Source organism: Homarus americanus, unplaced genomic scaffold (genome assembly GCF_018991925.1).
Source record: "Homarus americanus isolate GMGI-L3 unplaced genomic scaffold, GMGI_Hamer_2.0 scaffold32929, whole genome shotgun sequence".
NCBI classification, from domain to species: domain Eukaryota; kingdom Metazoa; phylum Arthropoda; class Malacostraca; order Decapoda; family Nephropidae; genus Homarus; species Homarus americanus.
This window is the reverse complement of record NW_024737097.1, coordinates 2,373,886-2,395,511: the sequence shown is the minus strand read 5'-3', so window position 1 is coordinate 2,395,511 and position 21,626 is coordinate 2,373,886. Positions and strand designations below refer to the sequence as shown.

The 21,626-nt window shown below is 39.3% G+C and overlaps 1 protein-coding gene across 1 annotated transcript in view; it reads left to right on the top strand.

Moving 5' to 3' along the window:
• The window catches only part of LOC121873359, a 127,850-nt gene extending 108,401 nt beyond the window's left edge, over positions 1–19,449 (top strand). The window contains exons 8-10 of the mRNA XM_042376910.1: positions 4,983–4,994; positions 10,693–11,272; positions 18,676–19,449. Coding sequence (XP_042232844.1) covers positions 4,983–4,994; positions 10,693–11,272; positions 18,676–19,449 — 1,366 coding nt within the window. The remainder of the gene's footprint in view (positions 1–4,982; positions 4,995–10,692; positions 11,273–18,675) is intronic.
• The last annotated feature ends 2,177 nt before the right edge of the window (positions 19,450–21,626 follow it).

Here is a 21,626-nt window from a genome sequence, read left to right as displayed (position 1 = left end):
TACGCTGGATATCATAACTAGTAAAGTGACCCATTTGATTGTTAAATACATACCCAAGACCAAACCCAGTGCCTCTAGGAATACGAGGGGATCCCTACACATGAACCACGCGGCGGTCGACAAAGTTTAGAAGAAAACCCAGAAATTCATGTGGGTTGGGTCAAACGATAAGCAGGACAGGAGGATGTTTGCAAGAGGCAGAAACCAAGCAAAAGCAAAGTGTAGAAGGACTGAAAAGGAGTTCCAGAGACTGGTTGCAAGCGAGGTCAAGTCAAACCCAAAGGCGTTTTACCGCTATGCAAAGTTGAAATTAAAAACGCGAGTTGGAGTATCAGACCCGAGGCTTGAAGATGGTAGCTACGCAAATTCTGACCAGGATAAAGCTGAGGCATCGAACAGCTTCTTTTCCCCGGTGTTCACAATGGAGGATACAATTAACCTTCCTGCGTTTGAGGACAGACGGTTCGACATAGCACTGACCCACATTATGTTCACAGAAGAGGGTATTAGAAATAAACTGTCAAAGCTAAAGGTCCATAAGAGTCCCGGCCCTGACACGGTGTATCCCACAGTGTTAAGAGAGTTGTGCTACGAGCTTGCCGAGCCCCTGAAGATCCTGTTTTGTATATGCCTGGATGAACAAAAGGTCCCCAGTGATTGGAAAGTGGCTTTTGTGAGTCCTATCTTCAAGAAGGGCAATCGTCACTCCGTGAACAACCATAGACCGGTGAGCCTGACCAGCATAATATGTAAAGTACTTGAAAGTATTATCAGAGATGCCGCGATGGAACATCTACTACGAAACAACCTTGTAAAGGATTGCCAACACGGTTTTACGCAGGGCGCTCCTGCTTAACACAAATGCTCAAGGTATTGGATATTTGGACCCATATTCTGGAACGGGGTGGTAATGTCAACAATATATACCTAGATTTTGCCAAGGCTTTCGACAGTGTATCCCACGAAAGGCTGAAAATCAAACTGGAAGGGTACGGAATTAGGCGAAATGTCCTAGCGTGGATAGAAGAACTTCTATATGACCGCAAGCAGTGTGTGGTGATTAATTAATGGCACGAAATCATCATCTGTACCTGTCACAAGCTTCCCGGATTGGCAAGGTCGAACCTGTACTTTATTCAGTTTTCTCGAATTCAAATTCACTCTTATTTATTGTACTATACTAAAAATAATATGTCATTTAAAACTTTGATAGTCTAGAAGAAGAACAGTTTGTATAAACTGTGTGATGCAATATTTGGTTAGAGTGCTTTATAAATTTTAGTATTCCAGGTGTAAATAAATCATTCAACTTTACAAAAAATAAAGTTGCAAGACTTTACACAAATAACATGTTGTATGGTCTCAGGTAATAACATCAGTTGTGGATCTGAATGTTTACACTGAAATGCTGGTTTACTTTCACCTTTGTTTCCAGTGTTCTGTGATAATCTCAAAGGAGAGATAAATTTTGGTTAAAAAGTTTTATTTTCCATGATATATTGTACAATACTGTACATAGAGGCTTGTTTGGTTTCTTAATATCCCATATGTCTCAATTCCTACAGAGTTACTGCCATGCTCACTTGGCTTGTATGAACATAATAAAGTACAGTAAACTCTTCAATATCCACAATCCTCAGGATTAAGACTAAGGTTATGCCAAGTTTTTATAAAGTTGTAGATTGTTGAGAGTACTGTACTGTACTGTATTACAGGTATTTAATTGTGTAATTTTGACACCCTGTTAATCCTTAAAGGTCTCTTTTTTCTAATTAACATTAACACATATTTACTTACAGCATACAATATAGAAAAAATAAAGTCCCAAAAGCAGATAAATAATGCAGTCTTTATGCCATTGATACTTGAACCAATATTGTTTTCTCTCAGAGAAAAACATTTTGTTTTTCACCACTTCCTAGTCCCTTACAAACGTCTACTGTCTGACGCATTGTTAAGAAGGATCTCTTTATTCCTTTGAGATAGCAGGAGTGTACAGTACATTATTTTTCCATTATTATTCAAAACCATCACTTCAGATTGTACCTTATACAACAGTATTTGATCTTGTAAATACAAGTTATTTTCAAATAAGATGTTACAAATCCTGGGGAAGATCTGCAGACTCTGTTTACCACTAACATATACAGTGGCATTAAGCTAGAGTGTTCTGTGATGTACAGAGGGTTCTAAAAAATTTAATTTTCTTGAGAATTGCAGTTGTTTTTGCACCAGATGTTAAAGAGCTTACTGTACCAGCATCCTTCACTAAACTTGCATGCATTGCTTGACAATTGACTTTTTGGGGACGTTTCTTCATGTGGCTTCCTTCAAGTTCTGGCAAGAGGGAAGATCCAGGGATGTAGATAATGTTCAGTGTGCTGGATTGACTGTATGGTAATTTGACATATGGATGTAGTATTATAAGACTTGAGATTTTTATAAAAGCAGAGTTTATGAATGCTGTTCTGTACAGGTATTTAAGAATGTCAGATTTTTAAATGTACAGTATTTCAACTGTGTAACTTGAAACTTGCCTCACATTATCTTTACGTAGGTGAGGGAGTTTACTCCATTTGATAAATTAATTGTAAGATAACATTTTTATACTGTACAGTACTGGTCTAGAAGGTGCAGTGTTATACTGTAATATTGTACAGTAGTACATGCAAATTTAACAAACCTCAAAAATAATATATTATCTGGTTTAAGTTCACTGTTCATGGCGGATGTGTGATAAGGATCCAACAAATAATAAGATGTTGATTAATATTTAAATTTGTTCCATAAGTTGCCAAATATGTGAAGCGTACATACAATTTTAACAATTTACTAAATATATTAAACAAATTTAAAAGGTGACATTTAGTGAATTTTATCTTCTTCATCTATGGTGTGGTCAAGTTCTTGGGTAAGTTAGGTGAGGTTGGTTAGGTTAAGTTAGGACTCAGGTGGTTGAGGGAGTCTGCTGCTCATATTTTCTTAATTGTCGGTAATATTTCACAGTTAATCTGTCAGGGAAATCTATAGCCCAGCCTGAGTGTTTGAGCCAGGTATTACTCAGGTAGAGAGGGGCACATCACTGAATGGCCAATTGGCTCCAGTGCTTGGATTTGAGCCTAAATTCCATAAATCAATCAAATCAATCTCAGGTAGAGGGGGTTCAGAAACTAAGGGCCTGAAGAACTTGAACTGTAGCATTTTTTACAATAAATTTACTCTCAGAAAGTTTGATTTGCTGGTTTGTAGTTTTGATTATTTTTAGCTGGAGTGATATTTGAAAGTGAGATTGTCTATATAGGGCCATTTAGTACACAGCATGATCATGTGGGAGTTAAGACAATGTTCTCAGTTTTACTGCTGACCAATGACCAGTCAAACCATATCAAAGAAATTATAATACTGTACATTACTTTACTGTTTGACTGAAGTTGTTAGTGATGGAACAATATCAAACCAGCAATGACATGATTTTTATCTCGATGAAGTATATCTCGGTTGCTTTTACCACTGTACAGTATTAATTTAAACTATTTTTTACTTTTACTTTTATCCTCTTCACCACTGATCGGCTCGTCAGCCGCTTTGGCTATCGGTCACGTCTCTGTTATGCACTGTTGGCAATTACTGGGCATGCACCGGCTCCTGAATGTACCTGAACCTGCTCCAGTGCTGGTCAAATCTGGTCTTGAAAGAGCTCACACTCGGTGCCGTCACAACACTTTACTGATATCATTGGTAATAAAATGACTAATGTTGTGGAAATTTTGAATAACTTCTAGTAATTGTATTTCTATTTGTAACAGCACTTATTGATAATGCTTATGAATTATTATTTTTTTATGAATAAAACAGACAACTTGCTACCAACCATTTCTTCTTCTTAGATGAAAGCCGGATCTTTTGGGTTGTCACATGAAGAAGTTTTCTAATATTGTCATGATTACCTGCCTTTTTTTCCTATAAAAAACTATACAGTCAACGCTCGCTTTACGCAGTCCCACATTCCGCGTTTCCACGTTTACGCGGTACCCTGCCGAAACCGGAATGCTCACATTCCGCGGTGCATGTACCCCTTTACGCTGAGAGCAGCTGGCGAGCCGTGCCATTTTTGGATCCAAACCTCCCGCCATCTCTCCCGCCATTCGCCATGTTGTGTAAGCGGCGCGAGCAGGGTGCGCACAAGGTCGCCCAGTCATCAAAACATTACCGAGTTCTTCACCCGCCACCCACCACAGCCGGCCCAAGTCAATGATAGTGATAATTATAGTGAGGATATGGACTTATATGGACTTAGAGGGGTTTGACAAAGAGGCCCTGCAAGCCTCTGTGGTGGATAGTGATACAATTGATACAAGTGATACAGGTGAGGCCAATAATCTGCCCTCTGCCTCGGAGACCAACCCCCATCCCCGTGTGCCCAGCCATCTTTTCTACTAATGTAAGTGTTAAAAAACTTAATATTATTGATATTTCTCTTAATTATTAATTGTGTGTGCATACCATCATAAAATTAAGAAGTTATTTTTACTACAACATAGGTATTGTGTCTGAAAAAGTGGAGTTTGGGGGTCGGCCCGGTCTCTATTTCAATTAATCCCATATGTTATGTTGTTCACTTTACGCGGGCCGCCGTGGGTTGAATTAACCGCGTAAAGTGAGGGTTCACTGTACATTATCCACATAATTTTTATTAGAAATTTTTATTTGATCTGTTTTTGTATTCAGTGTTTTGTCATAAATAGCTAGCACTCTTCTTTTAAGGAAATGTATTGTATATATGCCAAGAGTATAGTTCCTACATGTTTTATTTCCTGTTTTTATTTTTGTTTAGAATAAGCTAAACTAAGCAACCATAAATTAGACTCATTCAGTAATGTGGCCCCAGAGTAATTACTGTATCAGCATCAGGATGACATAAAATGTGAATCTGAATATTAAGCCAAGGCATTTGCTTTGCATGCAATCTTATCTCCATGTAGGGCAAGGCTGAGGTATGTAGGCAACCATACCCATTGTGTGTGTTCTGTGTGTCCTGTATGAAGACAAACACCGTTTTAGATTAACTAACGAACACCTCTGTGTATCTCACTGCTCTAATCTTCTTTTCATGTCAAGAGCTAGTGAGGCAGTACTGTGCCTGGTTTACAATACTGTTGTTACCATAAATATTTGTTTTTAAACAAATCTCCTGTAGAATTACTCAGTTTGTATTGACCTCTACAAAGACAAGAGTATAATAGTGTGATGATATTGTGCATATTATTGTACGTACTGTAGTAGTATTTTGGACATAAAGAAGCAGATACTGTAGTGTACTGTACTGATTTATTCACCCACTGCTACTCTTGTTACCTTTTCCTGTCATGTAATTTACAGTAGCACTATTGTAATTGTTGTTGCCATAGTACAGGGTATTTGAATGTTTCACTACTGCCGTCTTACCCATCTACATAGTATATTCTTTTTTGATAACCAAGCACAGTGTAATTGTTGAGGGCCACATTGTTTCATGAGTCCCTAATACTTACACTGTAGATATAATATATATATGTGTGTGTGTGTGTGTGTGCGTGCGTGCGTGCGTGCGTGCGTGCGTGCGTGCGTGCGTGCTTTTTAGTAACACTGGTCAATGAGGTTTTTGGTTCATGAATCATATTGGATGTTTCTTACTAATTGAAGCATGCTAATTACAAGTCTACCCTTTATTTTACTGTATCACATCTATTTGTCAAGATATTGAATATACACAGATACTATTGAGCTGTTTAGCTGACGGACTTAGTCACAAAATTGTGAAGTTCAAAATTACAGCAGTGGTATCTCCTGCGCAAGGATGACCATGTTTCTCTCTTCAAAAAACATAGCGTTTCATTAAGTTCTTCAGTGTGGAGCAGTTCATTATTTTATTGCTGTGGTGTGATGGTCTTTTAGATGTGCTAGGTCATAAGTCTGATCCATCCAAGCACAGTTTTTTTTTTTTATTGACAGCTCCAAAACCTGTTTAAAACCTGTATATAAAAATGGAAATCAGTTACCTAGCTTACCAAAGGCTCGCTCAATTCATCTAAAAGAGTCTTATGAGAATATGGCTGTATTACTCAAATTTAGTCAATGTAACATATATGGAATCATAGGCCTACTAACGGGCATGAATGATGGTTTTACAAAAAAAAATTGTTTCACGTGTGTTTAGGACAGAGAAATGACTGAGCTTCACGTGAGAATTACATTTCTCCTAAGAAAAGGGTCAAGCATGAATCACTTTTGATCTCACAGTTTGTGCACCAAGTAAGTTTGAATGAAAATTCTTATTAATGTACTACTTAAAGATGGTGAAGGTTTCAAGTACTGTACCTCAGGCAGAAATTCCCAAACATGAGTGATGCTTGCCTACCTTATACTACAGACAGGCAAGGAGGGACCTAATTGAGGTGTATAAACATTACAACGGGGACTACTTTGTCAAGTGTCCTTACCTGAAGCTGGCAGACACTCGCCCCACAAGGGGTCACAGCTCAAGGTTGAAGAAGCCACAAGTCCAGAAACTGTGAGGGGGAACTTTTTCAGTGTGAGAGTTGTGAACTCTTGGAACAACCTGCCAGAGAGTGTTGTTACGTCACCGAGTGTGAGTTTTTTTAAGACCAGACTTGACCAACACTGGAGCAGGTTCAGATACATTCAGGATCCAGTGCATGCCCAGTACTTGCCAACAGTGCATAACAGAGACATGACCAATTGCCCAAGCAGCTAACGAGCCAATCAGTGGTGAAGAGGATAAAAGTAAAAGTAAGTTGAAGAAAGAGAGTTTTGTGGGAGCTCAGATTTGTAAACCTCTGCTGCAGCATCATACATTTATTGAATGCAAATAGAAATCCAGGAAGACTTTGTTTTAGTTAAGTCAGTTGTATCACAATGGTTGTACTTATCTAAATCCATTCAGACTCTACTTATGAAATTTACACAAATGCAATATTTATTTTGTAAGACGGTGTTTCCAATTTGTCTATAAAAAGGATTAGACCTGGTAGAGTAAAATTAAGTTTAGATTCATACTCAACATACTGTACTTAAATTTACTAAATACTGTCCAGTACAAGTATTTGTGTTTCTGAACCAGATGAAAAGCTTAAATTTGTTGACCAGTGTACATGTAATGCCAAACATTAAGTGTTGCCAGACTCATGGAACAACAAGACCACCTCTTCATAGTCATGCAACAATCTTTCTCAACCTTTGCTCTCTTATTGTAAATGTGTTCTGTCCTATACCAGTCAAAAAGTTACTCAACCATAACTTCTAATTATCATTGTTTTTTAGAAATTTGTCTATTTTTGATACATAGAAGAATATTGTTTATACTTTATGTTAAAAGATTGTATCATTGTACAGTACAGTATTTTCTTGGTTGACCTTTCCAGACTTCAACTCATACACATCTCAGTTATATTACAAAATGTTTTTCTCATATTCTTACTTATTTGTCTTTCACAAACTCTCACAGTGCAGTACAGTATTAAATATATACTGCTGTTGTGTCGTCACACCTCAACATCGGCTACACATGCTGTGTGGTCTCACCACACCTGCTACACATATTGAGTGGTCTCACCTCCACTCCTACTACACATGCTGTGTGGTCTCACCACACCTGCTACACATGTTATGTGGCCTCACCACACCTGCTACACATGTTATGTGGCCTCACCACACCTACTACACATGCTGTGTGGTCTCACCACACCTGCTACACATGTTATGTGGCCTCACCACACCTGCTACACATGTTGTGTGGCCTCACCACACCTACTACACATGCTGTGTGGCCTAACCATACCTGATACAAATGTGTGTCATCACCACCCCTACACATGTGTAGCCTTAACTACACCTGCTGCACATGTAGTGTGGCTCCCATCACACCTGCTACACATATGTGGTCTCACCTCCTCACCTGCTACACATGTTATGTGGCCTCACCTCCACACCTGCTACACATGTGAGGACCTACCTCCACACCTGCTACACATGGTATGTGACCTCACTGGCACAGCTTCTACACATGTGTGGTCTCACCTCCACACCTGCTACACACGTTGCATAACCACATTACACCTGCTACACATGTTGTGTGGTCATACCTCCACACCTGCTACACATGTGTGGCCTCAACCTCCACACCTGCCTGCATGTTGTGTAGCCTCACCTCCACCTGTTACCCAAAAGTGTTTTCCTCTACCTGCTGCAAGTGTGGCCTCCCTCACCTGCTACATGTGGTCTCTCACCTCCTCCACCTGCACACATGTATGTGGCCTCCTCCCACGCCTGTTACAAAAGTGTGGCCTCCTCCACACCTGTTACAAAGGGTGTAGCCTCCTCCCACACCTGCTACATATGTGGTCTCACCTCCTCCTGCTACACATGTTGTCACGCTGCCTCTACACCTGCTACTGAAGTGTGGCCTCACCTCCACGCCTGTTGCAAGGTGTGGCCTCTCCTCCCACACCTGCTACACATATGTGGTCTCACCTCCTCACCTGCTACACATGTTATGTGGCCTCACCTCCACACCTGCTACACATGTGAGGACCTACCTCCACACCTGCTGCATGTTGCTGGCCTCAACCTCCCACACCTGCTACACATGTTGTGTGGCCTCACATCACACCTACATATGATAGCAGCTCACTCACCTGCTACACATGTGAGGACCTACCTCCACACCTGCTACACATGGTTATGTGACCTCACTGGCACAGCTTCTACACATGTGTGGTCTCACCTCCACACCTGCTACACACGTTGCATAACCACATTACACCTGCTACACATGTTGTGTGGTCATACCTCCACACCTGCTACACACGTTGCATGACCACACTACACCTGCTTCACATGGGTGGTCTCACCCCTACACCTGGTATAAAAGTGTGTCATCACCATCCCTACACATGTGGCCTCACCTCCACACCTGCTATACATGTGTGACCTCACTACCACACTTGCTACACATGCTGTGTGGCCTCACCTCCACACCTGCTATACATGTGTGACCTCACTACCACACTTGCTACACATGCTGTGTGGCCTCACCTTCACACCTGCTATACATGTGTGACCTCACTACCACACTTGCTACACATGCTGTGTGGCCTCACCTTCACGCCTACAGTTTTTGCACCTCCTTATTTCATAATGTTCAGAACCTCATATTGATGAAGAATAATTACATAACTTAACACTGTATAATGCTTCGTACAGTACCACTGTATCTGAAACACATGCATCTACAGTATATCCTCTCACCGCAGAGACAGCAGCCGTTTACACAAGCGCCACACTAATGGGCTATTGAAATATATATATACATATATATATATATATATATATATATATATATATATATATATATATATATATATATATATATATATATATATATATATATATATATATATATATATATATATATATATACACAATGAACGCCTCGGTTAACGAAATTTGATTCTTAATTTGGTCTTCAATTAGGTTAACGAACAAAAATTAGGTTAAATTTCTTCTGGTACCGACCTCAACATGTTTTCGCGCACTGGCCGAACGTGACAGCTTTGGTATCAGTCGCCAATACATTAATGGTTTCTGGGGCTTAAATTCCTTACTATTTTAGTAAATATCAAGAAGTTTATACTATTCAATAATTTTAAAGTTTAATATTCAATTTTTAGTCATTTTAACAATTATTGAACATAATTGAAGGTAAAGTGACTAGTTTAATGCGCAGCATCCAGCCTCTTAACACAGCAAACAGGAGTTAGTCTCTCTGTTTTCACTGGAGGTAACATCTTGCTTGAGACTCTCTTCAACTAAACGCTTTTTTCTGTGTTTCCAAGCAAATTATTGGTCATTTTGAAATATATTTTACATATTGACAATATATAATGCAGTGCAGTGTTGATTTAAAGAAAATAATCTTGAAATACACCAAGAGAACTAAAATTTTATGGGTGAAATGGTGCCATGGGGTGACTTCTCTTCCACCCCAATGCCTTCTCTTCTTCCTTCTCCTCCACCCCCATTCTAAATCCCATCATCATCATCCAGGAGCCTTCTACATACACACCTCAAAGTAAGTGAACTTTTCTACCATTTTTGTTGAATTTAGGAAATTTTCGGTGAGCTGGAACCAATTACCCAAAAACCCATTGAAACAATGGTTTCGGTTAACGAACTTTTCGGTTAATGAACGACCTTCTGGAACGGATCGAGTTCGTTAACCGAGTGGGTCCTTAAGGTGTATCTTACATAATCATAATTTCAATTCTTATAAACTACAAGTGTATCTGGTGATGTAAGGAAACAAAATTATTTACAAGATAATTATAATTATTGTCCTTAAGTGGTAAGTTATATTGCCAGATGGCTGCAATATTTTATCAGAGGAATGCTCAGTGTGTATTCATACACTGAAGATAAATGTAAACTGATAGGGTAACTGTTGTAAATCCAGGTAAGTGGATGTTGAGTTGTAGTGCATATTTATGGTTAAGCCTTGAAGACCCTAATATGGTTTATTGATGGAACTTTTGACGTCAGGATTATTCCCTTTGACTAACTGAGACTTATTGATGTTCAGCCTTTAACATATTTCAGAGATGTGTATTTAAATCCTCTGGTCTACCTTTTGAACAGGTTCTACGATCGGCAGGACAGCATCCGATCAGGCTACATGAGTGACCGGGAGAGAGGCTACACCAGTGATAGAGACTCGCGTGGCTACATGAGTGATCGAGAACGCTCAGGCTACATGAGTGATGGAGAACGTGGCTACATGAGCGATCGAGAAAGAGGATACATGAGTGATCGTGAACGAGGCTATGTGAGCGATCGCGAAAGAAGCGCCGGCGCCGCTGCCGGCGTCGCCGTCGGTGCCGGTGCCGGTGCCGGTGCTGGTGCTGGTGCCGGCTACACGAGCAATCGAGAGCTAGGCTACATGAGCGATCGAGAGAGAGGGTACATGAGTGACCGTGAAAGAGGATACATGAGCGACCGTGAACGCGGTTACATGAACAACCGAGAGAGAGGTTACATGAGTGACCGGGACACGAGAGGTTACGCCAGTGACCGAGAACGAGGCTACGCCAGTGATCGAGGCGGTTATGGAAGTGACCGTGAACGAGGCTACTCCAGTGATCGTGAGCACAGTGCTCTGGTCGCCCAGGCCTCCATGGAGAGTGCTGATTCCCGCCTCTGCTACCTCACGTCATCAGAGGTAAGTACCAGTTTTTACTCTGTCTCTTTTGTGCACCTTGTAGCAAAATGGAATGTGGTAGCAGTTATATACTGTACAACCTGAGGCTTACATTAATAAGCGTCACTGTGAGGGAAAAACGGACATCAGTATCGATATCAGACAAGTAATCATCTGTAACAGAAACTACAGTATTTTGTATGATTATAGATTTAATTATACAAGTGACGTAACTCAGTCAGTATTTATACCAGTACTTTTTTGTATTTCACAATTCCTTCATGTAGGTAACTTTTCTCGGACCTGCCGTCTTTTAATTTATAAACGAAAAGCTGATCTACATAGGAAAATGTTGCATTGAATGTATTTTCTGCATTTTACATAATATTCATTATTTACTGGTTTATCATGTGTACTGTAACCTGCACTTGAAATATGGTGACTCGTGTGGTCTTCTTCAAGCATTTTGGTTACCAACTGTGCTTGCTGTGAGACCTAAGAATATTTGGAACTCAATGCAAGTTGCCTTTATAAGTAGGCCCTATTCATTGAAAGGGAACATGTATTCTGGGAATAAGAAAATGTATTCTTGTACCCACTTGAAGAAAACATTTACTCACTAAAGGGAAACAGATTCTCACGACAAGGGAACAAGGACTCATAGTAGAGGAATATATACTAAGAGGGGAAACGAAAACATGCACTCAGGAAAGGGAAACATGTAATGAATTAATCAAAGCGGAACATTGTTCTGTCAAAATAGGAGCATGAAATAACATTGCATAGGCATATCGTATCTGTCATTTAAACAGTAGAATTGAAAACACGTTTTTACCTATACAGTACCTTAAGGAAATAGGTAATGCAAAACAGTTCCATCTCTCTTATGGGTTAGGTAAAATTATTAGTAATCTAAGCAACTGGGTGAAGTGACTAGGCATAGAGAGGCTTTTCGTACTTTGCTGCTCAGTTCTTTTCTTGTCCTAATATATTATACAGCATGTAATTAGAGTCTGTTAGAGGGAGTTCATAGATAGTTATACCATATAAATCTATGGACAAAACGATCCACAGTTCTCTTACTCTATAATTTAATTTTATTCATAACTGACCCCTGATCTTAACTCTTCCGTATAGGGGTCACGAAAGTAATTATTTCCTTGATGCCGATTCTAGAAATAGAGCAGAGATCCCTGATTTGTTTAGGGTGGGTGTGGGAGGCTTCCACGCTTCGAACACCGAAGACGAATGATTATCCTGAGTTGGAATTTTCAAGCAATAATTAGTCCTTTGTTTCACGAAGTTGAATGTTTTTTCTGATGGTTGTGGTGTTTGAAATCACTGGCAGAAAGTAGTCATATTTAATCACTGTCTGCAGCATATTTTAATCACTGTCAGCAGGTAATGTGAAATTTAATTGCTGTCAGAAGATAGTGTCTGGTTTAATAACTCAGAAAGTAATGTCCGATTTCATCACTGTCAGAAGAAGGTTATGTCAGGTTTAATGACTATCAGAAGGTAATGTCAGAATTTATCACAGGCCACTAACTTTGGGTCAAACTTTGCCACAGTACTAGTAAAAGCTATTTACCAATGTCTTTAGGCGTTAATGAGATAAGGCATCTAAAGAGTGGGTAAGAAGTTTGAAAAATAGCAAACCTCCATCATTCGTCGGTAAAAGCTAACGAAGATAAGCAAAACACGTAGTTTCATACACGGATAAAATCTTCAAATTAGCATTTTTACCTTCACTTAGAAAGTCTGATTTGTGTAGGAACAAACATTTGGTCGGTTTCCAATAACTCTCTGGCCCGGAGACGAATTCTGGTGTGTATTGGATATAAGTTAACCGGATCACCAGACAAATCGGTTTGAGTGAACAAATGCTTAACTGAACTCTGCAAGTTTTAGCTTCCCTGATCTTCGAGTGCTTCATTAATGTGACCTGATGGAAAGTAATTTTTAATGGAAATATTTTATTCTTATCATTATTCGTGGATTTGTAATATCTCTCACATTCACATTTCTTACTTATAGAATAAAGCAATACAAATTCTAGACAGTTCACACATTGAAAAATATATTTATTAAAATCCAAGACACCTCGCACATTCTCAGTGATGAAGTTCGAGGAAGATGTCGTTACAAAATTGGTTGTATATTTAGGAAATTAGGATCATACGAGGAATTCGGGTGGAAAGTTTGAGATGTGACGGGCTCAGCAGCTAATAAAAAAAGTTAAGAATATTTGCTAATCAATGGATCATCTGGTCGGTGAAATGAAAGGTTCCTCATGATTGGTTTTGTATTTACTACTTAAATGTTTGCCTTTATTTCATTGGTAAGTGAAGATAATTATAGCCTAGAATATTAATTAATTAGGAGGTACAAGTACTTAGCGATTGATTCAGCAGGTAGTAATGATTGAGTAAGAAAGAATCGTTACATATTTCTATGTGTTTTCGTCATGTTGATAAAATTCCCATTAAAGACCATATGAAAATACTGTACTGTACAAAAAAAAAAATACTGTACGTGGATTTCTGTAGGGATATTTTTCAACACTGATTTATTAGTCTGCGCAGCACTTTTCCATCTTTTGTCATATACGGCCGAACTGAACAAGGTGAAGAACGGTCTCGGTTTTCATAGAATAGAAAAATCTACAGCAGGAGCATGGTAAATAATAAAATTTTTGCATATCTTTGCATTACAGTGTACACACATGTTTATAACATTATTAAAATAGGAAACTTTTTTCACGGTAAAGAAGCAATCTCAAGAAGAGTTGTTAGGTATTACTCCTGTATCGTAACCAGACTTGAGAGTATGGTATAAGGTCACGAAGCCTCGTGTATACATATTTCAAATGCTGAAACAAAGATTTTGTATAGGATGGTGAATAGCATGTGCTGTGGGACAACAAACACTGGTAACATTAAAATTCTGCAGATTGTTATATCTTGGTCAGCATGTTAGTATGGACAGCGAGCTGAGTCGTTACCGCAGCGGCCAAACATCTGATTGGCCCGCAATTGGCAATTACCGCAGACCATACAACGCCTGTTTGTTGGTCTCCACCATAAGCAGGGAAATATGTGCCTGAAATGACTGTGTGTATATATATATATATATATATATATATATATATATATATATATATATATATATATATATATATATATATATATATATATATATATATATATATATGTGTGTGTGTGTGTGTGTGTGATCAGCAAGGTCAGGATATTATATTAAAATAAATTGCATTCTTCTCTGCTTCGTATTTCTCAGTCTATGCAGTACAGTAATATACACTCGGACTCACTGTTGTTTTCTGAAGGTAATTCTCAGAAAATTTGTTGTTGTGGATTTACAGTGACCATTCATAAGCACAGTATTGTACTATATACAGTTTTACTAAGAAGACTTGACAATTCATGGTCCGCAAACATTGACCTAAAATATTAAAGGATGTGTAGTAAATACTGTAGATCAGTTCATTAGTACTTTTACCAGCTTTGCCGCCTTCATCTGTTAACTGTTGCAGTAAGTGACGTAACGTGATCAAAGATAATCTATAATTAGGGTTATAATCAAGCTGTCCATATAGTTCCCATTTACAGTTATGTCTCAAGTGCTAAGTTTAACAAATTAAATGAGCTTCGATTATCAAAACATGTATTTTTTATATCAATAATGTTTGGTTTTGTAAGATTTTCCACACAAAGCATAAACAGCATGAATCAACTGAACCCGGATTGTTAAGGCACAATTCAATAGGTAATTATTAATGAATCGGTGATGGAAGTCGTTGTGTGTAGCCTAAAGGCGGCGTCACACGGGCACCTTAACCGGCAATATTCGCTGCTTGCTTAGGTGCCAGTGTGATGTTGCCTTATACTGTAGGTAGGGATGAAATTACTGGAGTGATCAGCTATTAATTTCCAATACACTGAAGACGCCACGTTATTTTTTTTTATACCGCGGTGTTTTCTGAAAGTAATAGAGTGTTTCAGTCATGAGACCAAAATATAAACACTAGTATTTATTGCATCAACTCTTCCATTTTCTGTCATTTTATCCAAGAGTTGTTATCTTTCCTAATTGGACTGTATTACGCAGAAGAAAAGTATCGTTTCCGCGTGATTGACTTGCGCCAATTTATTGTACAACAGTATAAGTCAAAATCCATAGTAGATAATGAGGATAGCCATGAAATAAATATCGAGCCACGTAAAATAACTAAATTTAGACTTAAAAATATTGAATAACACATTTTTGATAAATTACTCAAATATGTACCTGATATGTTTGATCAGATTATAAACACGAAATGGCACGGGTTGGTTTTATATGTATGTGACAAGGAGCGCCCAGAAAAACGACATTTATTAGGAAAACTGATGAAAGAAAATGACGCAAAAAGTACCAGTGTTACGCCGCCTTTAATCGGTCACCATAAAGCGTCACATGTCCCTTAGGTAGAATCATGGATGACAACTGTTCAGGTTTGACATGAAGGCTCCAGGTTTTGAGGTACAGTATAGTACAATCATTGGTTTCTCATTTCCTTTATAAAATTTGTCGAGTGAACAAGACGCCGGCCACACCGGAGTTCTTTATTGTACGTATATTTAAGTAGCATTTTATCAACTTGTGTGTATCTGTTCTCTGAATTGGCTTTCCGTATCAGATGATATATGATAACAATACCTCAGGGTAGGTTGGCAACACCACCATATATCAAGTTTCACAACTCGTAAGTTTACATCACTGTATCAAGGCTTCACACGTGCTGACTAAAAAGTTACTCTTATTGTAATGTTGGTAGAATTGGCCCACAGTAAGTGTTATATTGGTGTAATCAATTGTAAAGTTTGCTTCGTGCGAATCTGTGAACAAACAAGCATATTCTATTGATAGACGTAAATGGCAGTATAAGTTTTGTTCAATCATACGATAAATTAGCTTGATCTGATATCAGTTTTGTATCTTAATTTCTTGAGGCCAAGATAACACTAGACTAGGTTAGGTTAGCCAGGAATAGTTTTTTTCCTTCAGAAATTAGGGTAAAGACCACAATTTAACCTTCCCATTCGTCTAACAAAGGATACATATTTCGTTTTATTTTAAATATTGTAAACCAACACACACACACACACTGACGCTTTTCCCACCCTGCCACTTTTCGCACTTGGGTGACGCCTTTTTATTTTTCATAGAAAATAAGCCATTAACTACATTTTATTCAATATACAGTTTAGAGGACATGGAATCAATCTTTATAATTCGGTAACTATCAATTCTCAGTTCCCTTCCAAACACCTCCTTTCCCAGCCCCTGACCCAACCATTCAGGACCCCAGTTGGGTATTGGTTCTTCATTGATTAATGCCCCCTCTATCCCCGTCCCAAGTACCCTGCCTTGGTTATTTATCCTTATTACTGTGATTATCTGGCTCCGGACATATTCTCCATTCGGGAATAATTTGCCTGGCGTGTTGTTATTCGAGGCTAGTGAGTGTTACCAGATAGGTTGTAGTAGGCGTCATTACTAGAAATGTATTAAGAATGACTATGACATATTTCAAGATGACTATAATACGAAGACGACAATAACCAAGAAAAAACTTTAGTAGGTTGGGTTTGGTTCATTCCTATACAGATAGTCCGCTTTAGGAACACGACGTGACGCCCCCACTCCACCCATGACGTCAGGCCTTCACTCCACCAAATCACTGACTGGCTGGCGGGTGCTCCGTATCAAATAAAACGTTGCTTACAGAACTGTTATATGCGAGATGAAAGGCTCCAGAGGAAATTTCCTAGTATTTATGTCACCTCATCCATTGTCTGAAAGGTTAAACTATTTTTTGGGGTCCGCTTGCATGAATGAAGCTGTAGATGAAAGCTCACTACCCGGGCAGTTTTTACTTCCAACCAATTTTCATTTGCAGTAATGTCAAGAGTATCGGGGTTATTGACACAGCGCACAGTGAACATCAATTTTGCCGTGTCAGTAAAAATAGCAACATGATCGGCCTCTCAGTTCAAAATACAAAAACATGATAGCGTGGCAGAGCGTCGACTACTTTTCATCTACTACTACTACTACTACAATACAGTATACTTATAAGGAGCAAAATAGTCGCACATACCTGTATACTGTAGCTTGAAAGGCTTACCCACGAAAGAGAATAGTAAGCAACAGGTTAAGAAGTGTGTTGTGTTGAATCTTGCTGGTTTTTGGTTGTTTCTTGATATATGAATTTGTGGAAGTCATAATTTAAAACTAATATAAATTAAGGGTCGAAACTACCTACAATATATACAGTATTCAAAAATAAAATTACTATATTAATAATAATTATAATAATAATAATAATATTATTATTATTATTATTATTATTATTATTATTATTATTATTATTATTATTATTATTATTATTATTATTATTATTATTATTATTATTATAGACGCATAATATTGGGAATATTACTGTTAATACAAGGATGTCCTCTGACCATACGTTGCAACATCATTATCTGAGATGTGATAACCATGTACGTAGTTGTATACTATATACAGTATATTTGGCATGTTGTAGCTCTGTTAATTCTGGGATTGCCACTGCTGAGGACGGTCTATTTATATAGCCATGGAGCCTAGCGACTCTTGCGTTACCTATTCGGGGAAATTCTGAATAGCTTGCTTAACATAAGATGATTAACTGTCTGGTTTTAAGAGTACATAATACCACAGGCTCCCAGTACACAACAAACAGACTATATTACGTATGTGATTAAGAAATTTGATTACAAGATTTTCTAAACGTGAATATATTCATTAAGTGATTATTTAACGGTAAATAAATTAAACAATGATAAACGTTTATGTACAGCATTCGTATTACTGAGACGTGGTTACTGCTAAACCTATATATTATACGGACATAACGCGAGCGTGGTTACTTCTAAACCTATATATTATACGGACACAGCAAGAGCGTGGTTACTTCTAAACCTATATATTATACGGACACAGCGAGAGCGTGGTTACTTCTAAACCTATATATTATACGGACACAGCGAGAGCGTGGTTACTTCTAAACCTATATATTATACGGACGCAGCGAGAGCGTGGTTACTTCTAAACCTATATATTATACGGACACAACGAGAGCGTGACAGTAAGACATTAAGTGAAATATATCAGTATCAATATATTGTTCACTCTTAGTATGGTGTTTTACTGTTTTATTGACCTTTAACAACTAAGGGAATTAAGCGCGTTTATACATTAGTCATCAACACGTAAACACCGAGAGATTGATAAATGTTGGCATCCCGAGGCGAGTACTCGTACAGTATTTAGTTACGTACTGAAACAAGGAACTGATTTCTTAAGTATTACAACAGGAGTCTGGGTGTTCCTGGAGTATGGAACAGGAGTCTGGGTGTTCCTGGAGTAAGGAACAGGAGTCTGGGTGTCCCTGGAGTATGGGACATGAGTCTGGGTGTCCCTGGAGTATGGAACAGGAGTCTGGGTGTTCCTGGAGTATGGAACAGGAGTCTGGGTGTCCCTGGAGTATGGAACAGGAGTCTGGGTGTCCCTGGAGTATGGAACAGGAGTCTGGGTGTCCCTGGAGTATGGAACAGGGTCTGGAAACAGAGTCTGGGTGTCCCTGGAGTATGGAACAGGTCTGGGTGTCCCTGGAGTATGGAACAGGAGTCTGGGTGTCCCTGAGTATGGAACAGGAGCCTGGGTGTCCCTGGAGTATGGAACAGGAGTCTGGGTGTCCCTGGAGTATGGAACAGGGTCTGGGTGTCCCTGGGTATGGAACAGGGTCTGGGTGTCCTGGGTATGGAACAGGAGTCTGGGTGTCCCTGGAGTATGGAACAGGAGTCTGGGTGTCCTGGAGTATGGAACAGGAGTCTGGGTGTCCTGGGTATGGAACAGGAGTCTGGGTGTCTGGAGTATGGAACAGGGTCTGGGTGTCCCTGGAGTATGGAACAGAGAGTCTGGATGTCCCTGGAGTATGGAACAGGAGTCTGGGTGTCTGGGGTGGAACAGGAGTCTGGGTGTTCCTGGAGTATGGAACAGGAGTCTGGGTGTCCCTGGAGTATGGAACAGGAGCCTGGGTGTCCCTGGAGTATGGGATGGTAATGGAAGTAGTCGCAGGTCGTCCTTAGTGAAGGGTCGTCCTGCAGGCAATAGGACGTCTGGTCTCAGGAAATTGTTGTATTAATTAATGATGGGGATGTAGAGTCTCGTGTGTGTGTGTGTGTGTGTGTGTGTGTGTGTGTGTTGCTTCTCTGTATAACTGTATGCGTTATTTGTGTGTGTGTGTGTGTGTGTGTGTGTGTGTGTTGCTTCTCTGTATAACTGTATGCGTTATTGTGTGTGTGTGTGTGTGTGTGTGTGTGTGTGTGTGTGTGTGTGTGTGTGTGTGTGTGTGGAAAACATATCGTCTGGCGTAGCTTCTGTATGTGATCGCCAGGTGGTGGAGAGGCGTAGCTTCCAAAGACTTTTCATTGTACGGATTAAAATCAACTGCTGGCACTGTTGATGTTCCTACTGGTGGGTCACTGGTGTTCTATACATGTCTTTCATGTGCTCGTTTGTATGTTGTTTAGGTTGATTGTGTACAGTACGCGTTATAGCGAGGTGTGTGAGCGTTACAGCGAGGTGTGTGAGCGTTATAGCAAGGTGTGTACACGTTTTAGCAAGGTGTGTATGCATTATAGCAAGGTGTGTACACGTTTTAGCAAGGTGTGTACATGTTATAGCAAGGTGTGTACGTGTTATAGCAAGGTGTGTATGCGTTATAGCAAGGTATGTACACGTTATAGCAAGGTGTGTACGCCTTATAGCAAGGTGTGTACACGTTTTAGCAAGGTGTGTACATGTTATAGCAAGGTGTGTACACGTTATAGCAAGGTGTGTATGCATTATAGCAAGGTGTGTACACGTTATAGCAAGGTGTGTATGCATTATAGCAAGGTGTGTACACGTTATAGCAAGGTGTGTACACGTTATAGCAAGATGTGTATGCATTATAGCAAGGTGTGTACGCGTTATAGCAAGGTGTGTACGCAAAAAAGCAAGGCGTGTGCACGATATAGCAAGGTGTGTATGCATTATAGCAAGGTGTGTTTGCATTATAGCAAGGTGTGTATGCGTTATAGCAAGGTGTGTACACGTTATAGCAAGATGTGTACCCATTATAGCAAGATGTGTACAGATTATAGCAAGGTGTGTACACATTATAGCAAGATGTGTACACGTTATAGCAAGATGTGTATGCATTATAGCAAGGTGTGTATGCGTTATAGCAAGGTGTGTACACGTTATAGCAAGATGTGTACGCATTATAGCAAGATGTGTACACGTTATAGCAAGGTGTGTACATGTTATAGCAAGATGTGTACACGTTATAGCAAGGTGTGTATGCATTATAGCAAGGTGTGTACGCGTTATAGCAAGGTGTGTGCACATTATAGCAACATGTGTATGCATTATAGCAAGATGTGTACACGTTATAGCAAGGTGTGTACACGTTATAGCAAGATGTGTACACGTTATTGCAAGGTGTGTACGCATTATAGCAAGGTGTGTATGCGTTATAGCAAGGTGTGTACACGTTATAGCAAGATGTGTATGCATTATAGCAAGATGTGTACACATTATAGCAAGGTGTGTACACATTATAGCAAGATGTGTACACGTTATAGCAAGATGTGTATGCATTATAGCAAGGTGTGTACACGTCATAGCAAGATGTGTACACATTATAGCAAGGTGTGTATGCATTATAGCAAGATGTGTACACGTTATAGCAAGGTGTGTACACGTTATAGCAAGATGTGTACACGTTATTGCAAGTGTGTATGCATTATAGCAAGGTGTGTATGCGTTATAGCAAGGTGTGTATGCGTTATAGCAAGATGTGTATGCATTATAACAAGGTGTGTACACTAAAAGCAAGGTGTGTACACGTTTTAGCAAGGTGTGTACGTGTTATAGCAAGGTGTGTATGCATTATAGCAAGGTGTGTACACTAAAAGCAAGGTGTGTACACGTTTTAGCAAGGTGTGTACGTGTTACAGCAAGTGTGTACGCATTATAGCAAGGTGTGTATGCGTAATAGCAAGGTGTGAACGCATTATAGCAAGGTGTGTACACGTTATAGCAAGGTGTGTACGCATTATAGCAAGGTGTGAACGCATTATAGCAAGGTGTGTGCACGTTAAAGCAAGGTGTGTACACGTTATAGCAAGGTGTGTACACGTTATAGCAAGGTGTGTACACGTTATAGCAAGGTGTGTATGCGTTATAGCAAGGTGTGTATGCATTATAGCAAGGTGTG